Genomic DNA, 26,834 nt, shown 5'->3' on the forward strand with positions numbered 1-26,834 from the left:
AGCCGGTGACAAGACGCCGGTAGAGCCACGCATCGAGGAGTGTGTTCCCGGGGCATGCGATCTTACTTCCGATTTCAAGGTTGAGAAACCCTCATCGGTCCTTGGCCGATGTAAGCCAATGTCGAGATATATATGCTCGATAACAGAGGTCGACCTTAAGCAGGTGAAGAAAGATTGCCATTGGGAAGGCAAAGAGGTGGTGATTCCGACCCCCGAAGAGGACATCACCACTTACGTGAAAGGGTTCTTAAGTGTTTACACTTACCCCTTTATGCTGGGTCTCGTCGACCCAGTTATCCTCGATTTCTACCGCTAATACCAAATAATTTTATGCTAGATCCACCCTTATTTCTAGCGTATTGTCATTTTGCTTCGATTCTTCATGAGCAAAGTCGAGGGCATGCCTTTTACCCTCGACCATCTCATTAGAATGTACAGCCCTCGTCTCTATCGAGACGGATTAATAAGGTTTCAGCGTCGGGCCACCAAGGTGTTGTTCTCGAGCATAGATGAGGACAATGACCAAGGATGGATGGGTCGGTTTATCCGAGTGAGTACTTCCGACATAATTCAGGCCGAGAAGATGCCATTCCCCAAAGAGTGGAACATGAAGTGTAAGTACAAACCCCGCTCTTGGCCTCCATTTACTGCTTTGTTATTTGTGCTTTTTCTTATCGGTGTTTCTTATGATGCAGCGATATCTTGGGTGCCTGGTGAAATTCTGAACCTTAAGGGTTGGGTTCGGAAACTGGCATCGACTTCTTCATATGCCGAGTACTCGTGGCGTGATTTGGCAAAAGGCCGGTGGAAGGCCAAAAATCATGGTAAGTTTCCTTCTATGTGTTTGATGCTCTTTTCTGGTATGTCTCTTTTTTATTTCTACTTTATTTCTTTTAATACAAGTCTCGGAGACAACGCTATCATGAGGCCCCCATCTAAGGAAGATGAGGAGGCCCCAAATCTGGCTAAGGACAAGATGAGAAAAAGGGTCTGGCCCTCCAATACTCCAAAACGCAAGAAGAGCAAGGCTCGAAAGTCAAAGAAAGATGTTGTTGCCCTGTCTGAAAACGTAGTTGAGCAGCTATGAGATAAAGAAGAGGAGAATGAAGATGCCTCCTTCGAGCTGCTGACTCGAAAGAGGAGCGTCGAGGTCCCAAAGGCCACTGAGCTGGTGATGACCGAAGAGGTTCAGCCTCGAACCGAGGGGATCTCAGAAGATAGGCCGAACAAAGTCCCCGAGTTATCGGAGGCCGAAGATACATCCCGTCATGATGGGCAACCGGTGGTCATACCTGAAGGGGCTAGTTCTAAGGCCTTTCAAAACAAAGAGTACGCCCTAAGTGACACGCTTGGGGCAATAAATGTTGATGATTCGCCGCCCCTATCCACATTTTACGAGGGGCAAATTCAGGAAGCCTAGGCTTTAGAGACCCCCGACGTGGGAATGGCCCACGAAGGGGAGGACCTTTTCCACGGTTGCTTCGCGGGAGTTGAAGATACTTCCGATAAGGGTTATGCATCTAGTATCTTCGATGAAGCCCATCGACTTCTAAGTCAAGTAAGCCTTAGCTCCCTCTATCATTATTATTTTTGTCTTTATTTCCTGTTGTCTGATTTTCTTTCTTTCTTCATAGGCCTTGACGCTCTATCGAGAAGCATTTTCTAAATCTCGGACAGAGCTGAACCAGTGTGAGGCCTATCTCAAAAGGCTTACAAAGGAGAGAGATGCCCTAAAATTTCTCATTGGGCAAAAAGAAAATGAGATCAAGGACCTCTGAGCTGAATTGGCAACAGCTCATAAAGGGCAAATTGACCTGATCGAGCAGGTAATGTAAATTTTTGGAAGATCGTTATGTCAATCCGGAAACAACGACTAAAACTCCAATCCTGCAGGTTCAGCAGAGGGCCGAAAAGATCGAGAAGCTTCGTGAGGAGGCCAAGGAGGCAAAGACTTCAGGATGGAAACAAAACATGGATCGCCTTGCGTCAGAGAAAGAGGATGCTCGAGCTCAATTGTCGTCGGCCGAGCTTCAGCTACAAAGTATAAAGGAGGAAAATTTCGTCCACACCAAGAAAATCTAGGAGTTTGAGGCCCGATTGGCTGTTGAGCTCGCAAAGTCCGCATCTGAGGCAGAAAAAACAAAGGCTGATGCAGAGGAGGTCATGGTCATCTACCAAGCCGATGTTGAAGCTACTCACGCTCGAGCAAAGGAAATATTTGATGCCGCTTAGTTCCGAGCATTCTGTGTTGCCCAGCATGCCAAATACCAGTCTTGGAGATAGACTTTCGAGGAGATTCATGCTCGTGAGTTTGACCTTGTTGCCAAGATCGAGGGTGCGAAAGGACTCGAGGCCGAAGCTAGAGCGCTACTTTCTTCTGATGACGATAACTTCGGGAATACGAGTGGATCCGAGAGTGGAGAAGATGAAGATCAGGCTCCCAGGGAAGATTAGGTAATTAGGATTCTTTTATTTTCCTTTTTTGGATTTTTTGTGTAGGACCCTAAGTGGTCTTTGTAAATATTTTTGCATATATGAGAGATTTTTTTTCTTTCCGATTTGTTTCCAATTCCTGTTTTGTGAGAACTTTGTTTTACTTTTGCCTAATGATAATTCTGGTCTACTTTATAACTTACGAGAATTTTGACTCACTTTGTTGCCTTGTGAAAGTTTGCCGAAGTCAGATTAGTATAGTCTCTATAATCGAGTGAGTACGTGCTCGAACTCGGAGTAGAAAAAACCCTTAGGTTCCGATTGAGCGAATGTGAATCCCCAAACTCAACAAAATAATGACCCTTAGGATCTTGAATCGGGCCGATATGGCCTTTAAAAGAGTGGCTTTTTCCCCTTTTTCGGCTTAAAAAGTTTAATCATATAAAAAATTGTTATGCCTTAGCACGAGATAAATTTGTACCCATTAGGATTCAGTGTTATCGAAAACTTTGTTATGCCTTAGCATAAGTTTGTTCGAGAGTTCGAACAATTTGGTACCTCTTAAGGTTTTCGGGGGTTGATGTTATCAAAACCCTATGTAAATTTGCCAAGGGTAGCCTTTTTTAACCGGTTTTATGAAAATATTTGAAGGCCTGTTTGATTACGAAATTCAGACATCTCTGAACCGTATTGGTTTGGCCGTAGCATTTAACTTGAGATTTGCCCTTTTGGCTTGTTTCTCAATTATACTTCAAAGTGTTAGTCCCCGAGTAGGGTGGTCGTGGCTTATGAAACCGAGGATTGCCTTTTCAAGATCTTATGGTCTCGAAGTTTAATAATTCAACATGTCGATTTTTGGATGGCAATCCCCGAGTATAGGGTTGATAGCTCGAGCTTTAGTTGCGATCGACACTTGAGCCGGCTTCCGAAAGTAGAAGTTGCAAAGTAGAAATTTCACTAAGGCATGGAACATCTAATAAAGAAAAAATACTTCTTTCCATAAATTTTTCATGCGTACATGTTTCGCCATTGGGGCTCAAATAATCTACAAAGACAAGGTTCATTTGACCGTTTGGCCCTTTACAAAATTTTACCTAAAGAGACTTGCTGATATGGAGTATTTTCCTTGAGAACATAACATCCGAGAGTGGTTACATCCGAGGGTGATGACCCCTAGTATTTGAGGTTGATTGTAAAGAAGCCTCGGATACTGCTGAATTGTCCCCAGGTAGCACACCTCATTAAAAACCTCGTCGGAAAAACCCATTTGGGACCAAAATCGTTCTAAGGGAAAAAGAATGCAACGCGTACTTTAAAACCTGAGGTTTTTTGTTGAAGAATTTCTCAAAATCATCGCTCGAACACCTACAAAAAGTTAGTATTAAATACAAATGAAAAAGGAGAAAACCATTCCTTAGCAGTAACATCGTTTGAGGAGTGATATGTTCCAATTATTTGGCTATTGTTTGTCGTTCATTGTGCCAAGTTTGTAAGATCCTTTTCTGGTGATGTCGAGGACATGATATGGTCCTTCCCAATTTGGACCGAGCTTTCCCTTGTTTGGGTCTCGAGTGTTGATGGTGACTTTTCTCACAACTAAGTCCCCTATTTTGAAGTGTCAAATATTAGCTATTCGATTATAATATCTTTCGATTCGCTATTTTTGGGCGGTCATCCGAACGAAGGCGTCTTCCCGTTTTTCGTCTAGAAATTCGAGGCTTGTGTTCATAGACTCGTGATTTAATTCTTTTGTTGTGTATCAAAACCTGATGCTCTGTTCCCCAAATTCAACCGGGATCAGAGCTTCGGCGCCATATACTAAGGAGAACGGCGTTTTCCCCATAATGGATTTTGTCATTGTCCGATATGCCCAAAGGACTTTGGGCAAATTTTCTCTCCATTTCCCTTTAGCATCGTTCAACCTTTTCTTTAGGTTTTAAATAATGGTCTTGTTTGTTGATTCGGCATGTCCGTTCCCACCAGGATGATATGGTGTCGACATGAACCTTTTTATCTTGTGATCTTCGAGGAACTATGTTATTTTGCTGCCGACGAATTATTTCCCATTGTCGCATACGATCTCGGCGGGTATCCCGAATCGGCAAATGATGTGATCCCAAATGAAGTCTATGACTTCTTTTTCTCTGACTTTCTCTAAGGCCTGTGCTTCAACCCACTTATAGAAATAGTTAGTCATAAATAAAATGAACTTAGCTTTACCTGGGGCCGATGGTAGAGGGCCGACGATATCCATTCCTCATTTCATGAACGGGCATGGGGATATGACTGAATGAAGTTGCTCCCCGGGCTGGTGGATCATTGGTGCATGTCTTTTGCATTAGTCGCATTTTCGAACGAACTCCTTAGTATCTTTTTCCATATTGTCCCAATAGTATCCTGCTTTGATGACTTTGTGAACCAGTGATTTGGCACCGGAATGGTTCCCGCAAGTACCCTCGTGAATTTTTCGTAAGACGTAGTCGGTGTCTCCCAGACCTAAACATATTGCCAAGGACCCATCGAACATCCTTCTTTACAATATTCCATCTTCGGCCAATGTGAATCGTGCAGCTTTCGTTTGCAGAGTCCTCGATTCCTTAGGGTCCGACGGAAGTTTCCCATTCTTTAGATAATCAATATATTTGTTCCTCCAATCCCAAGTTAGGCTTGTGGAATTTATTTCCGCATGGCCTTCTTCGATTACCGATTTTGAAAGTTGTATAACAGTCCTCGAGCTAATTTCGTTATCTTTGACTGACGACCCCAAATTTGCAAGGGCATCATCCTCATTGTTCTGCTCTCGAGGTACATGTTGTAGGGTCCATTCTTTAAACCGGTATAGGGTTACCTGTAATTTTTCCAAGTACCTCTACATTCGATCTTCTCGAACCTCGAAGGTTTTGTTTACTTGGTTAACCACGAGTAGGGAATCACACTTGGCCTCGATGACCTCAGCTCCCAAAGTTTTAGCTAGCTCAAGACCTACAATCATGGCCTCATATTCGGCCTCATTGTTAGTCAACTTTGGGGTTTTGATAGATTATCTAATTGTATTGCCTGTGGGTGGCTTCAAAATGATGCCTAGTTCGGACCCCTTCACATTTGAAGCACCATCTGTGAAAAGGGTCCACACTCTCGAGGATGTACCTGATTTTAGAAATAGTTCCTTTTTTGACCTCGGGTATGAGGGCTGACGTGAAGTCGGCCACGAAGTCTACTAAGATTTGAGACTTGATGGTCGTTTGGGGTTAATATTCGATATCGTACTCACTGATTTTGACGGCCAATTTGGCCAGTCGGCCCGAGAGTTCGGGCTTGTGCAAAATATTGTGAAGGGGGTAAATGGGTACAACATATTTGGGTGACATTGAAAATACGGTTTTAATTTCCTAAAGGTGCTTATTAGAGCAAGCGCTAATTTTTCTAAGTACGGGTACCGGGTCTCGGCTTCGCCTAAAGTTCGGCTAACATAGTAAATAGTAAATTACGTACCTTGCTCTTCTCGAACTAGGACACCACTTATCGCGACCTCCAAGACTACCAAATATAAGTAGAGTTGCTCGTCTACTTTTGGAGTATAAAGCAATGGTGGGCTCGAAAGATACCGCTTTAATTCTTCCAATGCCTGTTGGCATTCCGGAGTCCAAGTAAAATTGTTTTTCTTTTTTAGCAGTGAGAAGAACCTGCTGTGACTTCGATCCGAAGACCTCAAGATGAACCGGCCTAAAGCGTCTATCCGCCCTGTTAATCATTGTATGGCTTTAACATTGTCCACGACTGTGATGTCTTCGATTGCCTTGATTTTATCAGGGTTGATTTCGATTCCTTGATTTGACACCATAAAACCGAGGAACTTTCCCAAACCGACCCCGAATGCACTTTTCTCGGGGTTGAGCTTCATGTTGTATTTTCTCAATATGCTGAAGGTTTCCTGCAAATGTGTCAAATGGTCCTCTGCACGCAGGGACTTAACTAGCATGTCATCAATATAAAACTCCATTGATTTACCTATTTGTTCTTCGAACATTTGGTTTACTAGCCGTTGATAAGTAGCACCAGCATTTTTCAGCCCAAATGACATTACATTATAGCAATAAGTATTGTACTTAGTAATAAACGAAGTCTTTTCCTAATCCTCTGGGATTATTTGTATTTGGTTGAACCCGGAGTAGGCATCGAGAAAACTGAGGATCTCATGGCCGGCCGCGGCATCGATCATGCGATCGATATTCGGCAGACGAAAGGAGTCCTTAGTACATGCTTTGTTTAAGTCTTTGTAGCCTATGCACATTCTAAGTTTATTCCCCTTCTTGGGGACTACAACTACATTTACTAACTATTCGGGATATTTTACTTCTCGGATGGATCCTATTTTGAGAAGTTTGGTTACCTCATCCTTGATGAATGCATGTTTTACCTCAGACCGTGGCCTTCTCTTTTGCTTTACCGGCCTAAACTTTGGGTCCAAACTCAATCGATGATAATCTCCGGTGGGATACCTGTCATGTCATGGTGTGACCAAGCAAAACAATCCATATTTTTAATAAGGAATTTAATGAGTTTTTCCCTGAGCTCGGAAGTTAACCCCTTCCCAGGTATAACTTTCAATCGGGCATATGTTCGATTAGTATGACTTGTTCCAGCTCTTTGGCCGTTGACTTCGTGGCATCGGAATCATCGGGAATTAAGAAGGTTCGAGGTATCGGATAATCATCATCCTCAAAAGTTTCATGTTGTTCCAATCTAGTCGAGGTCAGCGACTGTGGTTGCTATTTGACTTCCTACTTTTCTTTTGAGTCTGGTCACTTTGTTGATGTTAGCGTAGATACTAGTATTACTTCATCAAATGCAAACATCTCTTTAGCTACTGGTTGTTCACCGTACACCGTTTTGATTCTTTCCGGTGTTGGGAATTTCAAGACTTGATGAAGCATTGAAGGTATCACCCTCATGTGATGAATCCAAGGTCTTCCGAGCACTGCGTTGTACCTCATATCACCTTCAATCACGTGGAACTTTGTTTCCTAGATAGTTCCGGCAGTGTTTATTGGCAACATGATTTCCCCTTTGGTGGTTTCACTTGCCATGTTGAAACCATTGAGCACCTGAGCTGCAGGCACGATTTGATCCTGGAGGCCGAGTTGCTCTACGACCCTCGATCGAATAATATTTGCCGAGCTACCTGGATCAACTAACACACGTTTAACTTGAATTTTATTCATAAAGATAGATATTACCAGTGCATCGTTGTGAGGCTGTTTGATCCCTTCTGCATCCTCATTGTTGAAAGATAAGGTATCCTCTGGTAAGTAGTCATGGGTACGTTTCTCCCTTGTGATTGTCACTTTGGTGCGTTTGAGTATCGGGCCATGAGGAATATCGACCCCACCGACGATCATATGGAGCATGTGATGCGGCTCTTCCTGTTCGTTTTTCATGTTTGCATCCCTGTCTCTGAAGTGATTTTTTGCTCAGTCACTCAAGAACTCTCGAAGATGACCTTCGTTGAATAAACGAGCTATCTCATCCCTTAATTGTCTACAGTCTTCAGTTTTGTAACCATGGGTTCCATGGTACTTGTATATTTGATTAGGGTTTCTTTAAGCAGGATCAGACTGCAGGGGTCTGGGCCACCTAGTATCTTTGATTCGTCTAATGGCTGACACAATACTTGATGCATCGACGCTGAAGTTGTATTCCGATAACCGTGGCGCTTCCTTGGTCTCGACATGCTTATCGAAGCCACTCTTACTTATGAGCCCTCGGGAGCTTTGTCCTCGATCATGCTTTCTATCATTTCGAATGGGATTATGTCCTGACCCATTATTTCTGCGATCAAAGCTGTAAGGTTGGTACCGATCTCTGTTTGATCGGGGCTCTCTACCGATGTCTCTTTGAACTCTTCTTTAGAATCTATTTTGGGTAAGTGGAACCGGAAAGGGGATCCTAACTGATCATCCTCGACTCTGATCTTCGACTGGTACCTATTATGTATATTGGCCCAAGTCACAGCTAGATATTCAATCAAATTCTGCTTTAGTTGTCGTGACACTACCAACCTTCGCTCGTTCAAACCTTGAGTGAAAGCTTGGACTAACCAATCATCGGTGACCGGTGGTAGGTCCATGCGTTCCATCTGGAATCGAGATACGAATTCCCTTAGCATTTCATTGTCCCTTTGTCTCACTTTGAAGAGGTCCGCTTTCCTAGTGGCGACCTTTATAGCCACGGCATGAGCCTTTACGAATGAATCAGCAAGCATGGCAAAGGAATCGATGTAATTGGGTGGAAAATTGTGGTACCATATCATCGCCCCATTTGATAAAGTCTCTCCAAATTTTTTCAACAGAACAGATTCAATTTCATCATCTTCTGAGTCATTTCCTTTTATTGTGCATGTATAAGAAGTGACATGCTCATTAGGATCAGTGTTTCCATTGTACTTGGGAATTTCTAGCATATAGAATTTCTTCGGAATGAGCTTCGGAGCCGCACTTGGTGGGAAGGGCTTCTGCACGAACTTCTTCGAATCTAAACCCTTTAGAATCGGGGGTGCCCTCGATATTTGATCAACCCATGAGTTGTATGTTTCTACCTTTTTATCATTAGCCTCAATTTTCCTTTCTACTGATTCAATCCGTTTTGTGAGATCCTTGAGCATCGTCATGATGGCGGGGTTAGTTCCCGATCCATTATCATTCAATTTCTCTTATACAAGTTCGACCCTATAAACAACTTCCTGTGATGTATCGAGTTCGATCTGCTTGGTGCTCGATTCTGATTTTGGAGTTGGGCTATCGCAGTCTGCTGAGTTTGTAACATTTCAAATATCATTCGAAGGCTAATCCCGCCTTCTTCACCACTCTGTGCGTTCTGATTGGCTGCCTGGACATCTCTGTGGACTCTATCTTCAGGGTCGGCGCCTAAATTTCCATGAATAACAACACGAGAATTGATATCGATTGGAGGTACTCCATTTCTCGGGGCGACTATGTGCTTGTTCTCGCCATGAAGACCAAGGCCAGTGTCTGTGTGAGTGGGCACTGCTTGAGAGGTTGACATGTTGATTCTTGAAATCAAAGACACTTACGAGAACAAGTGTAAATGTAGTGTGTTATGAGGATTAATACTAGGCACTCACTATTATCCTTAGCTCCACGGTGGGCGACAAACTGTTTACCCTAAAAATTGGATAACAATTAAACTTATAATGTGGTTTTAAGGATATATGATTTCACCTACTACCAATTAATAAACGTAAAGATAAGTGATACAAATTGACAATAATATAAAGTAAACCAGTGTTTAGACAGAGCCCTCGAGCTCGGATACCCTCGAAGTAGTTATGCAAGATAGTTAAAGGCGCAATAAGATGATGAACTAGAAAGTAAGCTAAGAAATATTATATTGCTTTGATATTCGTGAATGTAAGATGTCTACAAACGAAGGGGACTCCTCTTTATATAGTAGCGGAATCCTAATTATGGTATAACTCTAATTGCAGAAGTAAATCCCATGATTAGCCTAAACAACCGCCCTTGATCTGATCTGTTGCGGGGTTTTCGCCGCGATCTTTGACCAGTTACGGATATCTCGCATTTTCGTTATTGCGCTTCGTTCAAAGTCTGTCAAATATGGTGTCCATCATTGTTGAACTCGATCTCGACGAGCACCTCGATTTTCGGGCTTGATACCTTATCTTCGTGCTCTGATCCGATCCATTACGAGACTAACCCTCGACGTGATTCCCCTGGTCTTCGATTAAATGGCAAAATTAGACAAGTCCTATTTTAACCGTATACAGCAATAGAGATGGTTTACTAGGAATTGGACTGTTTGTTTGAAGTGTTTTCAACCAAAAATGGGAATAACAAACTGGGCCGTTAAATTCTTGAACCTGAGTAACAATCGTAGGCCCAATGAAATCCTTATTCAAACAGACAAGTACTTTGATATCAAAGTCATTATATGGTGAAATTCATCTTTAGCTTACTCTGTAGGTCACTCAAGTAATGTTACAAATTCGAATTAGTGGCATGAATTGGAATTAGTGATTTTTTAATTATTAGTTCAGCGTTGAATTTAACTATATAAGAAAAGTTCAATATAAAGTCGTTGTAGTACTTCCAACGGTTATAAAGAAACACTTCATAATTTGAAAAGAATTCGCTCTCTTACAATGGGTGCCAATTAAAATTGTTCACCATTTTTTGTACTAGGACTACTGTTATTCTGACTTTTTTTTGCCTACAGCTCTGATAAGATGTGTTAGAAGGAAAAGGGGTAGAAATCTCTTGGAGATAAAGGGTTTTGAAACGAAAGTTATTGGGATCGGAAGTACAGAAGTAAAACAAATTTGGAGATCAATTTAAATAATACCGCTTGTACAGAAGAAAATAATTTGCTTTATTTATTCTTAGCACTCGATATTAGTAAATTTCTCATCTTTACCATTCAAACTGAAGATGGCTCGATATTTTTAATGCTAACGCATTAAAGTAGGAGCAAGATTTGCCGTTAGATCAAGGGGTATCTTTACTATAGAAACTAGTAAGGGTAGCCCTAACAGTATGCTCAGGAGTAGAGTGTTGATTACGGGTTTGATCGAATCATATAACTTTGATTCAAATTATGTATTTGGATATGTACAAAATATTAATTTAGATAGTAAATTAAAAAGTTTAGAATTCATAACTATAAACTTCAAATTCTGACATCTAAATATGCTAAATACTCGATTATAATTTATTTTCGTTATAGAAAAAACTTCTACTAAAGTCCATCTTCAAAGGATCCTAGAGTTAATCGTATATTATTTGAAATCATTTAAAAGGAAAGACTATCATAATTTTGTTGATCCCTACTATCACGTGAAAATCAAATTGTAAAAGTAGTTTGCTTCACGATCGAGTTCACTAATTAGCATAAGTAATTTTTTTGCCTAACTTATATTTTGTAATTTAAAATGGTCGTACATAGGTTCTCTAGTATGATGTTTCCCATTCAAAAAGTATCATTTAATATATCGACACATATAATTAAGAAAATTATTTAATAGCATTAATATAAGATTATTTAACTAAATGGTCCTTTGTATTTTTCTTTTGAGATTTATAAAATTCTATGTATGATAAAATCAATGGATATGTGCATTCCGTTGTTGATTTTAATAATTCATCCTCTAGCCATAGGAGCATGAAGCAAATGAGTAACAGGACAAATATCTTTAGTTTTTCCATATTCAAAACACACAGTGAACTCCATAGTAGCTACTTTGTCCTTTGGATATTTTGACAACACAAATTTTAGCATTGAAAATATAATTAAAAGTTGTTAGCTTAATTAAACTGAAAAACACAAATGAAGCTTAGTTGCTCACATGAACAAAGAAAGTAATATAATTTCCAACTGACTACAAATGAAGCTCTTGAACTAAAAAATTCAACAGGACGCCCCTGTGTCCTTAATGTTATCCTTGGGATAACCTTATGTTGCGACATGGTCAAAATTTGAATTTCGGTATTGCTAATCGCTGGATATGACAACAATAACAGCAGTTCGCGAGCCCAACACTACAACTAAAATTGTGATGAAAGAAGAAAATTCTAATATTATACTATTTTAATTGGTGTTTTCATAGAACCTATCGTGTAAAAGATATCAACTATTAATCAATGTTCTCAAGCATCAAGGGAAACTTCGCAAAATATTTAACTGCTTAGGTGTTCTTTGTCTATATTTGGCAATGAATATTTACTATTTGAAATATCCTTTATGTGTCAATTTTCTCTAGATTGAACACTATATATCATTTAGCGATTCAAGAATTTTAGCTAAATTTTTAGATAAAGTTATTATATTTAACTTTTGAGTATGATATTAAAGACAATTATAAATAATAAGTGAGTGTAAGATACATTTCAAGGAGATATTTTATTTTTATATTAAAAATAATAACTTACATTAAGTAATTCATCAAATATTTTGGGTACTTTAAAAGTAGAAGGAAACTAATTATAACCCAATTCATCATTTCATTGCTAGGTAGTGAAACCATTTGGAACGTGATCATTCTGAAAAATTATTTGTGTAACTCAGTTGCTTTAGTATCACAATTCTATCAAAAGCTTTGTCAAATAATGCTAATTGGGAACTAATAGATGACTATTTTTAAGTTTAATAGTAAACATGTTGAATAAATAATTAAGCTTGAGTATATAAAAGTTAATACGATAAAGTATAAAAGCATACCAAATTAAGAATGAATCATCTTTTTCCCTTTTTATTAATTTTGCTTGATATTATAATTAAGAACTAATGACTGAAGAGTAAAAACAATGGTAAAGTATTAATAAGTCTTTCAATGGTTACCACCAGGTTCTCGGCATTATTTTTCATTTCAAACAAAGTTTAAGGATCTTTCTATTCTTGTTTTTGCTTAAGTAAAGCTTCAAAAATATGGAGCAAATGTCTGGTTTCAACTGGAATAAAATCTCTACATACAATACAACTGGGGTCGACAATTTGGGCCTTAAAAATGCCTCAAATATTTTCTTTATTTACTAAAATATACTATAGCAATAGAAGTAGTAATATACAAAAGCAGGGGCAAAGATATTTTCTGTAAAGCAGACATATCAAATACAGCACAAATGGGGCTGACAATATGGGCCTAAGAATGCCTAAGAAGTTTCTTTTATGAGAATTTTTCATAAAGCACATCTTTTAGGTCTAATTAGCCCTTTATAGATACTCTTTGCTATATTCGTGTTATAGATATCTTTTATGTTTTTATACAATGTATTTCATGTATTTGAGATGTTGTATTCATTAATACAATCAAAAAAATAGGCGTAAAAACAGGAATTCCAGCTAAATCTGATATGTATTTAACTGTATTTAAGCGGCTTTAACGTGAAATACAGTAACGTATCTGCGCAGAATCTGGAAGGTTAAACTTGTTAAAAACGGAAGGAAATCAAATCACATGATATTCTCCTAAATTAACTCAACGAACTAAAACTAGTACACATTAATCTGTATTCTGCTCAAAGACAGCATCTCAGAAACGTGAATACAGCGAAAAAACAGAGCAACATCTGATCGAACTTCTTCCATTCTCTTCTCTTTTTTTTCGATTGATACAAATTATATAGAAAATAAGGTATTTATCCTCTATACATATGGCAAGTTTAACAGTTTTGTTGCGTCATTCTGGCAAGTGGAACGATGAGGGCAATTACATCGATTTTTCAATTGAGGGAATACTGATAAAGGAGTATGCCTCCTTTAATGATCTGGTTGTTTCAATTTCAAATCAATTGGGTATCGATTTGAGCTCCAAGACCATTAAAATACAATACAAAGTAGAAGGAAATTGCACACCAATGGAAATACACAATGATATGGGTTACAGAGTTTATGTAGAATTGAAAAAAGAGAACAGAGAATTTGGGATGTATCCTTTGTGCATAACAATTATCGAAAAAGATCTTATATCCGAAGGTAGTTTAAATCAAGGCGACATTGTGCAAATAGACGAAGGAGTTCAAAGGTACGATTCCGCTACATATGATACACTGGCTCTAGATTTTGTCAATTCAGGAGAAGCGATTGGAGTGTTCGAACTCCACAAGGATTTGATAATTTCAAAAACTAATCAAAAGGAGGTTATGGCTGGACAAGTTTATAAGGATAAGGCTACATTGAAAGAGGTGATGGAGAATTATGCTATAGCTCAAAGGTTTCAATTCCGGGTTGATAGGTCTAATGCTGTCAGGTTTGCATGTATTTAAATTTTTTTTCCATTGTATTTTCGATTATTTGTTCGAGCTGTAAGTTTAACGTCGTTGTATTTATGCGTATTTGTGTATTTCATCTAGATGATCACAGATGAAGTAAACATATGTTTGTTTAGGGCATTTAAATACATGTATTCATATGTATTTTACTGGTATAAATACACAACAGTGGCTCTAATTATTTTCTTATTATGTCTATTGTGGTATTAAGTGTATTCAGTTGTATTCATTGTATTCAAACGCATATAACTATAATGGAATTCAGTAGTATAAAAATTTATATATATAGATGTCAGGATGTATCTATGTCAGATTATATTTATCTGTATATGAGCTGCATTTTTTGTAAACACTTATGCTAATCAAATGTAAAATAATTAATTCTTTGCAGCTATGCATTCTTATGCATTTCAGAAGATTGTGAATGGAGGTTTAAGGCTTCAAGTATTAACAAATCAGAACTATTCAAAGTGAGAGAATTCAATGATAACCATACATGTCCGCTGAAGGACAAGGTGTATGAGCAGCGGCAGGCTAGTAGCAGCCTTATAGGTGGTATGATAAGGCCTAATCTTACAAACCATAAGAGGAAATACACTCCAAGGGATATTATTGATGATGTGAAATTAGATTTAGGTGTATATGTTAGCTACATGTTGGCGTGGAGGGCTAAAAAAATGCAATGAATTTTCTGAGAGGTGAACCGGTTGGTTCATACAAAAAATTACCAGGATACTTATACACAATGGATATGACATATCCAGGTTCCCACATAAGAATGGTAAAATCGCCAAAAAATAAATTCATGTACGTGTATATATCCTTGTATGCCTTTATAAGGGGGTTTGATCATTGTAGACCCATTGTTGTTGTGGATGGAAGTCACCTAAAATCTTACTACACCGGGACATTCGTTTCGGCAAGCACGTTGGATGGTGCAGGTGAGTATCTGAATTATAATACAATCTGTTAATATTTTTAAATATTGAAATACATTTTTTAAAAATAATTATACTCAATTGTATTTACAGGTCATATATTGCCACTAGCATATGGTGTTATTGATTCAGAGAACGATGTTGCTTGGACGTGGTTCTTTGAGCAATTCAAGATAGCATACGGTGAAAGGGAAAACATGTGCATCGTTTCAGATAGAAATGAGAGTATTATTAAATCTGTATCGAGAGTGTATCCAGATGTACCGCATTTTGCTTGTATATGGAATCTATGGAACAACGTATATAAGAAATTCAAAAAGAGCCATGCCAAGTTGAGCGAGATATACTTCTCTATGGCAAAAGCATACATGCAAGCTGAATTTGACAGTCTGATGGAGAAGGTGGAGAAGGTTGATATTAGGGTGAAAGAATACTTAGAGTTAGCTGGTTACGAAAAGTGGACTAGGTTGTATGCACTTGTTAACAGGGGATGGACAATGACGTCAAATATTGCTTAGTCAATCAATGTCGCACTAGTTTCAGCAAGGGAATTGCCAATATACGACTTCCTCGAAGAAGTTAGGAAGATGTTTGGACGTTGGAATTATAGTAACCGCAAAGAAGCTACACAGACATACACGACACTTGGAAAAAAATACCAGGGGATGCTGACTTTGAATGAGGAAATGTCTACACGTATGACTGTAAGATATATTTTAACATCATTGTTGTATATAGCTTAATTGTTACTGAATTAATGGAATGAATACAACTGAATACAATGATTTTTTAAGTAGAACTACCATTAATACATATGAATACAACTATATTCAAACTCATAAAAGATATATTTTTTCGTAGATCTGATATGAATAGAACTGAATATAACTAAAAACATGCTGCAAAAACTATTGGAATACATCAGAATATAATTAACAAAGTTGTATTATATGTAATTTTAATATGTATTGTCAATACGTATGATTCTAATGCTTTTGTTAGCATCCTGTTGCCTAAAGTACAGCAGATTAAAACAGTTGATTAATTGAATACAACTGAATACAGCTGAATACATCTTGAATACAAATGCAGTTGAATATATCTGACTACAGCAGATTAAAACAATTGAAATTAGCTGAATACAGCTGAATAAAGATGTTGAATAAAGCTGAATATAAAAATTGAATACAGCTAACTATAGCTGATTAATACAGTTCAATTCAAATGCTTCTAAAGTATGATTCTAATGCTTTTGTTAGTATCATGTTGCCTAAAGTACAACAGAATTCTGATAAGTTCTGCACTAACAGCAGTTGGTATTGTGCTGGTCTAAATATTTGATGTATTCATCTATATGCAAAAATTTCAGTTGTATGTAACTTATTAATTCAGCATTATACATTTGGTAATTCAGATATATGTGCTCAAAACTTATATTTCTATTTTTAAATGTAGGTGGTACCATCAACTGAATACTTACATACGGTTAACGATGGTGGGAGAAATTACACAGTCTGCCTTTTAGAGAGAAAATGTGTTTGTGGGAGGTTCCAAGTTGATGAATTGCCATGCCCACATGCTTGGGCTGTATTGAAGAGCAAGTTTCTAATGCCAGAAGAATATTGCTCTAACTATTACAAACCAAATACAATTGTAATGACATATGATTTGCCAGTGTACCCGCTACCGGACAGAAATGACTGGAATATACCAGAACATGCTGCAGAGGAGGTTGTACTACCACCCAAATGGAAAAGACCTCCTGGAAGGCCAAAGAAGAAGCGCGATAAAACATTAAGTGAATTGCTGCAGCCGAAAAATCAACATTCATGTAGCATATGTGGGCAGAGAGGACATAACAAGCGAACGTGTAGAAATGCTCCACGTAATAAATAGTTAACACTCTGACATGTATTAGTGCTTCAACGATTTGTCAATACTTATGTTAACATTGTCAAGTAATAAATTCTCATTGTCAAGTAATATATTCTGAAATGACTTTCATGAATAGTTTCTAAATACATATAGTTGAAATATTTTTATACAGATAAATACATATGCACTATACAGTTGAGTATAACTCAGTATGGATGAATACTAAAAAATACAACTAGATACAGCTAAGTATTTTTATGAATAATACAGTTGAGTAGCACTGAATGTAAATGAATACATCAAAATACAATTGAATACAACTGAATAATACACTTAAATACAACTAACTACTACTGAATAAAACAAGTTGAATACAACTGAGTACATCTGAATACAACTGATTACGTAAAATCTGTTTAATACATCTGAAATTGTGTTCTTTAATATGTGTTATCTGAACTTGGAAGATACATCTAAATAGATGCTACTGAATACAACTGAATACAACTGAACTTGACAGTTAAATACAACTGAATATAACTGAATCCAGAAAAAAATACATCTGAATTCTTTTATATAACCTACCATCAGCATACATAAAGTTTCTGACTTTGACATTAACATGTTCATTAACTAAAACGTGTTCAAGTAAAGTTGCTTGGTATTAACACATACGTGAATCCTGTAAGATAAATATGTATCCAAACTGAAGAATAAGCATGAATACTTATGAACAAATCAGTGAAACAATGATTGAAAAGTTGCAATTGTCATACACGAACACTGTTGATAAAGTGATAAGTTTTTCAAACTAAATACCATTTACACCAAAAACTACTCAAAATAGTATTCATCTTGAAACTACACTCCAAAACTACAATAACCTAAAGCTACTCTAATACTATCTGCATCCTTGAATCTGACTCCGTAATTTGCCTAGCAATCTTTGAAGGTGCTTCATTCTCGCTTATGGCATCAACGTCTATCTTCCGCATAGCATAGTCCTAGAGGAGAGCACCATATCTTTGATGAAGTAGAGAGGAATCAAATGTTATTTGTGTAATCTCTCCAAGAGTGCTCAATAACTCTGCGTATGCTGCAACATGCACCCCACAATCCCTAAAAAATAATTGATTGAAACAATTAAAAATAATGCATACAATTAGATTTGTATATAGCATACAATAATGATGCTTGAATACTTACATGCTACCAACTTTCTGTTGAGGCAGATCTGAAATAAAAAAAAACTTCAAAGGGATCATTATGTGACTTGCCAGTGTATGCTGAGTAAGTAGACCAATCTATGCCTTGACTATCTCTGTAAAAGCCACTGATTGATAGATATAGAGGTACAAGCTTATCTAGCTTATCAATCTCAGAAACTACATAAGCATCATGACCTGCAGATCTGTACGAGTCATACACTTTAATACATCTATCCTTGAATGAGACAATAGCCAATACCCAGTGTAGTTTGTCCTTCAAGTTGACTGGTATCATGACATTATCCACAGTATGCCAAGGTACATTTGCATGCAATCTGTAGCCTCTTATGTACTCACATACCACATCCTCTTCTTTGGCTACATTAGCATTACTATTTGTATCAGCATACCTGTCGAATATTTCAGCGATTCTTGTCTTGAATATACAATCAACAGTTGTATACTTGAAGTTGCTTGTTTGATTGTACTTTCCCTTCTTTCTCAAATAGTAGAATATGACGTCAATATGCTATACACAAAGTTAAGTACATGGTGTGAGTCCAATTAATCAAACTATTAAAGAATATAGCTGAATACAGAGAAATACATATGAAAAATACAGTTGAATACAACAGATTGTATGTGAATAAAACTGTTGACTACAACTGACTATAGCTTACTACATCTGATTAAAATAATTGAAAACAACTGAATATAGCTGAATAATACAATTGACTACTTATGATTTAAAGACTTCAATATGACTGTCTACAGTTGAATACAACTGAATACAGAGAAATGCACTTGAATACATCTGACTACAGCTGATTAAAATAGTTGAATTTAATTGAAATTAGCTGAATACAGCTGAATAAAGATGTTTAATAAAGCTGAATATAACAATTGAATACAGCTAACTATAGTCGATTAATACAGTTCAATTCAACTAACTATAACTAAATACATCTGAATACACCAAAATACAGCTGAATACAACTGAATGCAGAAGTTGAATAAAGGTGAATATAGCAATTGAATTCAGCTGACTATAGTTGATTAATACAATTCAATTAAACTGACTATTGTGAGCACGCGATTTTTTGCCTCATACGAATTACTCCAAAAGAATTCCCAAAATTGGGTCTTTTCTTTAATTATGTATTATTTTTAGGAATTATTGTGTGATTTCCCTGATTGTTCGCATGTATTTGTGTGCATGTTTAATTTTGTTAATGCATTAAAAATACAAAAATATAGAATTTTCATTTGATATTTGATTTTTACATTTTTTGGAATTAATTAATAATTAGATGTTTTACAAAAATGAAAATTCAAAAAAATATAACATATTTTTGTAATTTTAGTCAAATTGTGTGATTTTCTTTTAATTTGGCATTTAATTATTTGTGATAATTATTAGTTAGAATTAATTAGTATTTTTAAGTTAATTTGGTGTTTTATAATTAATTAGGATTTTAGTTTTAATTGTTGAAAAGAAAAAGGAAAAGAAAATTGCAAAGGAAAAGAGAATAAGAAGAGGAAAATCTGGTTGAGCCAATTTAGCCAGGCCCAAAACCAAAACTCAGCCAAACCCATTGAGAATAAGAAGAAGAAAATATGGTTGGGCCAATTTACTAATTGAGAAGCTATAATAGTGGTAGGGTAGTATTTGTATTGTCAAATTAACTAAAAGCACTAATTGAGTGGACAATTAAGTGGATGATTAAAGAAATGAAAAGTTGAATTGGTAGTGGCAAATGCACTAATTGAATGCCCATTTAACGGAGTTGAAAATCAGATTAGAGAGAAAAAAGAGGGGGCGGAGAGAGTGGTATACACTCAATATACACTCTGGATACACTGGATATACAGGGGTAGAGAGCTAAGAAAACTTGGAAGAGATTCTGAGAGAGGGAGAATATTCAAAGAGGGTAGAAGGCTAGGAAATTCGGAGAGGAAAAAAAATAAGGGGCGGAGAGAGCGGTATACACCTGATATACACTATGGATACACTGGATATACAGGGGCAGAGAGCTAAGAAAACTTGGAAGGGATTCTAAGAGAGATATAGGAAGAAAGATACACATAAATAGATACAGAAAAAAATCAAAAACGATTGCAGAATTTCAGAAAAATACACTGTTTCATTGAGTTATTTGGTATTTTCTGAAGTTTTCTTCTAGTATGGAAGCAATTCCTGGTTAACTGATAATAAAAAGAGTTTAGTCGAGTAGGGTTTGAGGTCTGCTGATTCACTAAGATTGAAATTAGGGTCTGACTATCGTATCACATCCCTTGGTTTCAAAATTAGTCTGCTGGTTCATTTTCAGGTGTTGAATACTACTGTTGTTGTTGGTTACTGCTGATACCTCATTTTTCTGCTTCCTTCTTTCATTTCCAGGTGCACACTTGAACTCAAATTGATGTAGCTTTGTGATGAACATGAAATGAAAGTACTCAGACATTTGTTTACTGGATGATGCATGTTTGGACGACTATACATCTGTAGTTAAGTAGATATTAATGATATGTAACTGTGTAGTGTAGTCTAATTGGATTTATATTCACATGAAACTCGGACTGCGTAATTTGTACCTAATTGGACTGTTTGGGACTGTTAATTTGTGGTTATCCAGTTGTAGCCTTAGTATAGCTTAGAACTTGCTTTAGTTTAACGGTTTTGTTTTAAAAAATAAAAAAAAATCAGAAATAGTTTGGGTGTTGCAATTGATTTTGAGATCAGCGCATGATATCCACATTAATTTTAATTTCAAGTTGAAGAGACGTCTCAAACAACTTTTTATTGCAGTAGCTAAGATCAGTAGATTAGTTACTCATATCAACATCTACATTTCATCAAGTGGTTTAGTTTAGTTGTATGATGATTAGATGTGAATATAGTGTGAAGTTAGGCTATTAACCTGTTCGTGTTAGTGTAAGTAAAATCTCATAATTAAGTTGCTTAGCCTGCTCATCTGAGGTTTATATTCATGACTATTTTTGTTAAAATTCAATTCACGTTTCCCAGTTTGTTTTGTCTTTAGTAATATCCAGAAGTTCACTAGTAGGTAAATAGATAAGAAAAATCTGAATTTTAGAATATAATTCCAATCCAGTCGGTTTAGACGTCTAGCTGTTTTGAATTTTATTGAGATGAGCATATGAGTATGTCAAGTGTTGATTTGAATAAATGTCAAATAGCTCCATCATTTGCAAGTTAATAAGCCTGAATGTCAAGGGTGGGCCTGAATGAAGTCTGTCCGAAGCCCAACTTGAGTTTTGACTGTGTCTTATTCTTACTGGGCTGAGCTTGAAGCCCCAGGGAATTACTGAAATTTTGAATAAAAGTCAAGGACGTAAGTATATTAGTTCTTGAACAATACTAATTAATTAGGGCTTTTTCTGTTATTATTAGAGACAAACTAAGTAGAAAATTGTAGTTTGCTTTAGGTTGGTCTTTAAATAATAAATGAGGCGAGCCCTGCTAAACAAAAATGCATAAATTGCGGGGTCCTCTTAAATGTCTATAATAAAATACTTAGAATTCGAGATGAGCCGTTTAGCGAATTTCACAGCCCTCTCCAAAGATAATAACACATTAGTCAGTTTAGGTGCGCTTTTAATAATTTACCTTCTTAAACTCGGGTGTGCATTTCATGTGACCCAAATCAAATCCCAAAAATGTTGAATAAAATGTGTTCAGGATTGCGGGTGCATTTCATGTGACGCAATCCAAAGACACGTTTTAAACGACGTTCAATTTTCTCTAAAAACAATTGAATAAAAGGGTTGAAAGCTAAATTTGGCACATAGGTTCCACATGTATATCAGATAAATAAGCTGAATATGACAGTTGAGCGACCGTGCTAGAACCACGGAATCCGGGAATGCCTAACACCTTCTCCCGGGTTAACAGAATTCCTTACTCGGATTTTTGGTTCGCAGACCGTTAAACAGAGTCATATTTTCCTCGATTCGGGATTCAATTGGTGACTTGGGACACCATAAATCTCCCAAGTGGCGACTCTGAATTTCTTAAAATAAATCTCGTTTCGATTGTCCTTTAATTAGAAAAACTCCCTTTACATATACCCTTTTCCAGGGTGTAGTTGAAAAAGGAGGTGTGACAGCTCTGGCGACTCTGCTGGGGACAGAACCCAGAATCTCTGGTTCAGGGTTCAAGAATTCGAGCTTAGAATAATTGTTATAGTTGGCTTTATCCATTATCTGATTTTGTTACATGATTTGGGCCTAATGTGCTAATTGATTGCTTTTACCGCTTTGATATTCCGTGAACTATATATAAACTGTTGTGAAATCCCTCTTCTCTCTGAGTCTTCTAAATCATGAAGAAGTGTGCACTTCGTGTGACTTCTTTTCTGTTAGAGTCATATCCCAAATTTAGAACGAGGTTCGGACAAGTTGCAAAGCTGGCGAAGCTTCTGTATTCCCGGTACGCTGCTACGCTGCCCCCCTTGGCCCGAGCTGTCCGCTCGGGTAAGCTAGGTCTAGAACAAACACCCAGGTTCTGAACCTAGAATAACTCAACTTCATGTCGGATCCCTAGTAGGAACGCTTATTTGCATCATGTGCATTTGACTTAGGGGACTCAACACAGGGGTTGGGTTCGTCTAGGACAAGCAACCTGAAATGAAAAAGACCATCCTGATGCATTCTATTTTTTTTCTGTGCATTTATTTGTTCGAACTTGAATGCTGACCGGCTTCTGAAACTCAGGAATATTAGAAATTAGAGAAAAAGAAAAAAAAGAGAGAGAGGAAATAACAGTGTAGAGAGTTAATTACCTATTTTTAGAATAAAACCAATGCCCAAATACTGTCGAAACTCTGCCGAAATTTTGAGAAAATAAAAAGAAAATATTTTATGTTTTTAAAATTATTTGTTTTACTCAAAAAGCAAAAATGCGTGAAAAAGAGTCTTTTATTTTAGTTTGTCTTGTTTTAAAAAACGGAGAAGAAAAATAGTTTGTTCGTTTGTTATAAAAGGAACAAAGGAAAAAGAATCTTGTTTTCAAAAATATCTAGTTTCTCTGCCCGAACTACGCAAGTTTGATTCTCACCGGATGTGAGATACGTAGGCAACTCTCATCGGGTCCAACCTCCCCTTTTGCAAAAATAGCCAAAAATGTCAAATTTAAATTTTCGTCATAAATAAGTCGGGTGATGCCGTTTTTGTCAAAAATAGCCGAATGTCCCCAAAAGGGACGCCGGAAGGCCAATTTTGCATGAATAACCACCTTTGGTCATTTTTAAGATTTCGATCGGTTTATCCACACAGCCTTAAAATCTTCGTCTCCGAAATGCTGAAAGGTCGTGTTTGAAAAACCGGGTCTTTCATTTTAGTTTGGGAAAAAAAATAGTAGTTTTGTTTAGAATCAAATAAATTTACCTTTTTCTTAATCACCTTAATAAATGTGCAGGATGAGGACAAATGCAAATGAATCTTTCACCATACTTAATGAGGTCCCCCTCAAGCTCCACATGTGGTGGAATAATCTGGGAGAAGGCAACAAAGAAATAGTGGCTAGAATCCTGGAAGGTCTTGTCGGTCTACTAAATGTCAAGCCAAAGTCGGATGTCATCGAGGCCTTAATATCATTTTGGAGCCCGACCCGCAATGTGTTTCGCTTTGGGGGTTTTGAGCTTACACCCACGCTGGAGGAAGTCGCGAGTTATGCGGGTGTGAATGGAAATCTGAGGGGTCAATATTTGCTGTCACCAAGACCGGTATCTCCGCACAAATTTTTGGATTTGCTAAACATCAGTCGGAGTGTTCAGAATGATGATTTGTCAGGAGGATGTTGCACTCTTCAGTTCCTGTATCAGTGTTATGGTAATCCTCGGGGTTTCAAAGAACCAAATCTGGGACTAACCCATGCTGGGAACAGAAGTAAATGGGAAGCAAGACAAACCTTGGCGTTCATAACGGCATTCTTGGGAATCGTGATTTTTCCACGAGTAGATAAGAAAATAGAGACAAGTCTCGTGGGGATGGTTGATGTTGCAATTAAAAGGGCAGATAGCACTATAGTTCCCCTGATTTTATCAGAAATTTACCGAGCATTGACTGTTTGCAGGGAGGGTGGACATTTTTTCCAAGGTTGCAATTTATTATTTCAATTGTGGATGCAAGAACATCTGTGCCACCGGGAGGGGTACATGAACTATGGGCTGACTGGGTTAAGTTGTATCGAAGAATTTGAAAAGCGCGTAAGGGGTATTGCATTTCCTGAGGGTACCGAAGCTTGGCTCATACGACTGAGGTCGTTGACTGCCGATCAAATTGAATGGGCATTTGGGTGGTTTCCCGTTACCGAGGTGCTATATATGTCAGCAGGAGAGTATCATATTCTTTTAATAGGTGTTCGAAGTATCCAACCGTATGCTCCCCATCGGGTACTACGCCAACTGGGAAGGTTTCAAGTCATCCCCAAAGATGAAGACTTGAGTAAGCACGCCATTGAGTTAAGTCCGAGAGCCACATTCCCGGAAGATACAATTCACAAATTGTAGAACGAATGCCGGTTCCTCGAGCCTAAGACTGTGGTTCGAGATCTGGCTAAAGGTGAGGTAGACCCGAAGTATAATGCATGGTTTGGGAAAAGGTTCCAGATTCTCCAAAGGCCCGCCAAAAGAGCCTATGCCCAACAGTTTACTAATGATTCACAAGAGCAATGGGGTTGGTTAGCAAAAGAAGAGAGTTACAGGGCAGAAATAGGCAAGCTGAAGCAACAGATTAAAGACCTGGAATTTGAAAATAGTCTGCAAATTGATGCCGATCAGGGAGAAAAGAACAAATTGGCCCAAGAAAATGAGGCGCTGAAAGCCTAAATTCGACAAATGAGGATAGATGCTGACAACCAACAAAGGAGTCGGTCGGATGAGCGGTTAATAAAAGGGTTGAAAAAGGAAATCAGTGAGTGCCGGGATGATTTGAAGAAATTTGAGGGTACCATAGCACAACTCCAGGCACAATGGGCAAAAAGAACAAAAGAGCGCACACAGTACTTACAGCAGGCGAGGAAAGATTATGAAAAGACCATTGTCAGTCTAAAAAGGAAGGTGACCACCTTAGAGAGCGAGGCGGCTAAACAAGCCAAGGCTTTTGAAATCGAAAGTGAACACTGCTATGATCTAATAGCCTTTATGGAAGATGAAATACAGCAGTTACAGAAACAATATCTGCGTGATTCTCGGGTTTTGAAGGCTAGAGGGGATCATATAGAACACCTACTCCTAGAGAAAGACCGAACCAGGGACAAGATTTTGACTATTGCTCATGCTATTACCAGGAAATGGCGGGTGTGTAAAAACATGGCCCGCACTACTTTCTTCTCGGCAGTGATGATATTTGTGGAGCAAATCATATATGAATTGGAACAACTGGAAAGGGGCCTTACACCTAAGCATGTGGCAAGGCCGAATGATGCCCCGCGGGCACCAAAATTTAAAACTTTAATGTATTCGTAGTTCGAGTCTGCATTTTCTTTTTTCCTTAGAGTTTGTTGTTTGTTAGAGTCTGTTTTTCCTTTCACATCAGAGTCTGTCAGAAGTTCTTGAGTTTGTACTTGGTTTGGTTTCGAGTCTGTTATTTTCCTTTCCGAAAGCGTCTAGTTTGTAATAGAATGTTTATTAATGAAAAATCGAAAGTTTCCAAAAAATTGTCTCTTTGCTTTTCGCACTTATTTTGATAGAACTACGCATGGTCTGATTCATGCGGGGACATTATACGTAGGCAATCTCTATAGGATTCGACCACCACTAAAAAGAAAAAGGGGAAATAAAGAAGGCTAAAAGAAGGGGCACAATTATGAGAGGCTGGGATGACGCACACAACCGAAGAAAATGCATGATAGAAAATGGTTAATTGCCTAGGTGCATTGCATCCCAACGTGTAATTACATATGTGTTAAACTCTAAGAGCTAACAAGTTTGTTGTTTTCCAGAGAGTTCAAGCCGTTTGTTTATTTAAAGGATACTGGCACATTATCATTACCAAACCAGATCAAAGGGACCAATACTAGAAATCATGTCTTTCCCGGAGGTCGACACTAGTGTTGAGGTAGAAGAGTTGGACGTCAAAAAAATGAAAGAGGAGATGTTCAAGCTTAAGCAACAGATGCCCGAAATGTACCAGGCCTGGTCCCAAGGGCAATCACCACCGTCTTACCCAGACAACCCGGCTTTTACCCCACCATTAGCTCAGTCTCAGGATCATCCCGCCACCAATCCAGGTTTTCCCATTTATCAACACTACCATGGCACTACTTCTCATATGCCGCAAGCTCCACCACCAAAATCGATTCCATGCCCTCCTCCGCCAGTCACCCCTGTCTTTGTGGCATCTCCACCAGCTGCACTCCATAGATCCCTGAGTGAACCAGTGTTCCAAGCTCAGGACAACCAGTATTATCCCCCGGAACCCACCTTCAAAGCTCCCGAAACCTACCCTTGCGATCCACGTTCTGATCTCCCGAGAGAAGCTGAGAGACCAGCCAAAAATCCCGAACATGAGGAGATGTTCAGAAAAATGAAAAGCATAGAACAATCCTTCAGGGA

General features: G+C 37.9%; 2 protein-coding genes across 2 annotated transcripts; one reads left to right on the forward strand and one right to left on the reverse strand.

The window, feature by feature from the left end:
* Positions 1–7,457: 7,457 nt before the first annotated feature.
* Positions 7,458–9,100, reverse strand: LOC138885195 (uncharacterized). The gene is made up of 2 exons (XM_070166105.1): positions 8,493–9,100; positions 7,458–7,887 (listed from the first exon to the last, which is right to left on the reverse strand). The coding sequence occupies exons 1-2, from the start codon at positions 9,098–9,100 to the stop codon at positions 7,458–7,460; spliced, it is 1,038 nt and encodes a 345-aa protein (XP_070022206.1).
* Positions 9,101–15,759: 6,659 nt separating this feature from the next.
* LOC104227315 (uncharacterized) lies at positions 15,760–17,068 on the forward strand. The gene is made up of 2 exons (XM_009779540.2): positions 15,760–15,876; positions 16,628–17,068. Exons 1-2 carry the CDS (start codon positions 15,760–15,762, stop codon positions 17,066–17,068), a joined length of 558 nt encoding a protein of 185 aa, XP_009777842.2.
* The last annotated feature ends 9,766 nt before the right edge of the window (positions 17,069–26,834 follow it).

Source organism: Nicotiana sylvestris, chromosome 2, assembly GCF_000393655.2.
Source record: "Nicotiana sylvestris chromosome 2, ASM39365v2, whole genome shotgun sequence".
Taxonomy (NCBI): Eukaryota; Viridiplantae; Streptophyta; class Magnoliopsida; order Solanales; family Solanaceae; genus Nicotiana; species Nicotiana sylvestris.

Bases quoted from the DNA above. Each gene is read 5' to 3' on its own strand.
- LOC104227315 (XM_009779540.2), top strand. From the start codon at position 15,760: ATGTTTGGACGTTGGAATTATAGTAACCGCAAAGAAGCTACACAGACA. The intron at 15,877-16,627 runs GTAAGATATATT...TTTTAAATGTAG, and splicing joins AAATGTCTACACGTATGACT to GTGGTACCATCAACTGAATA.
- LOC138885195 (XM_070166105.1), bottom strand. From the start codon at position 9,100: ATGACGATGCTCAAGGATCTCACAAAACGGATTGAATCAGTAGAAAGG. The intron at 7,888-8,492 runs GTTGGTAGTGTC...AAATCACTTCAG, and splicing joins CAAGGTTTGAACGAGCGAAG to AGACAGGGATGCAAACATGA.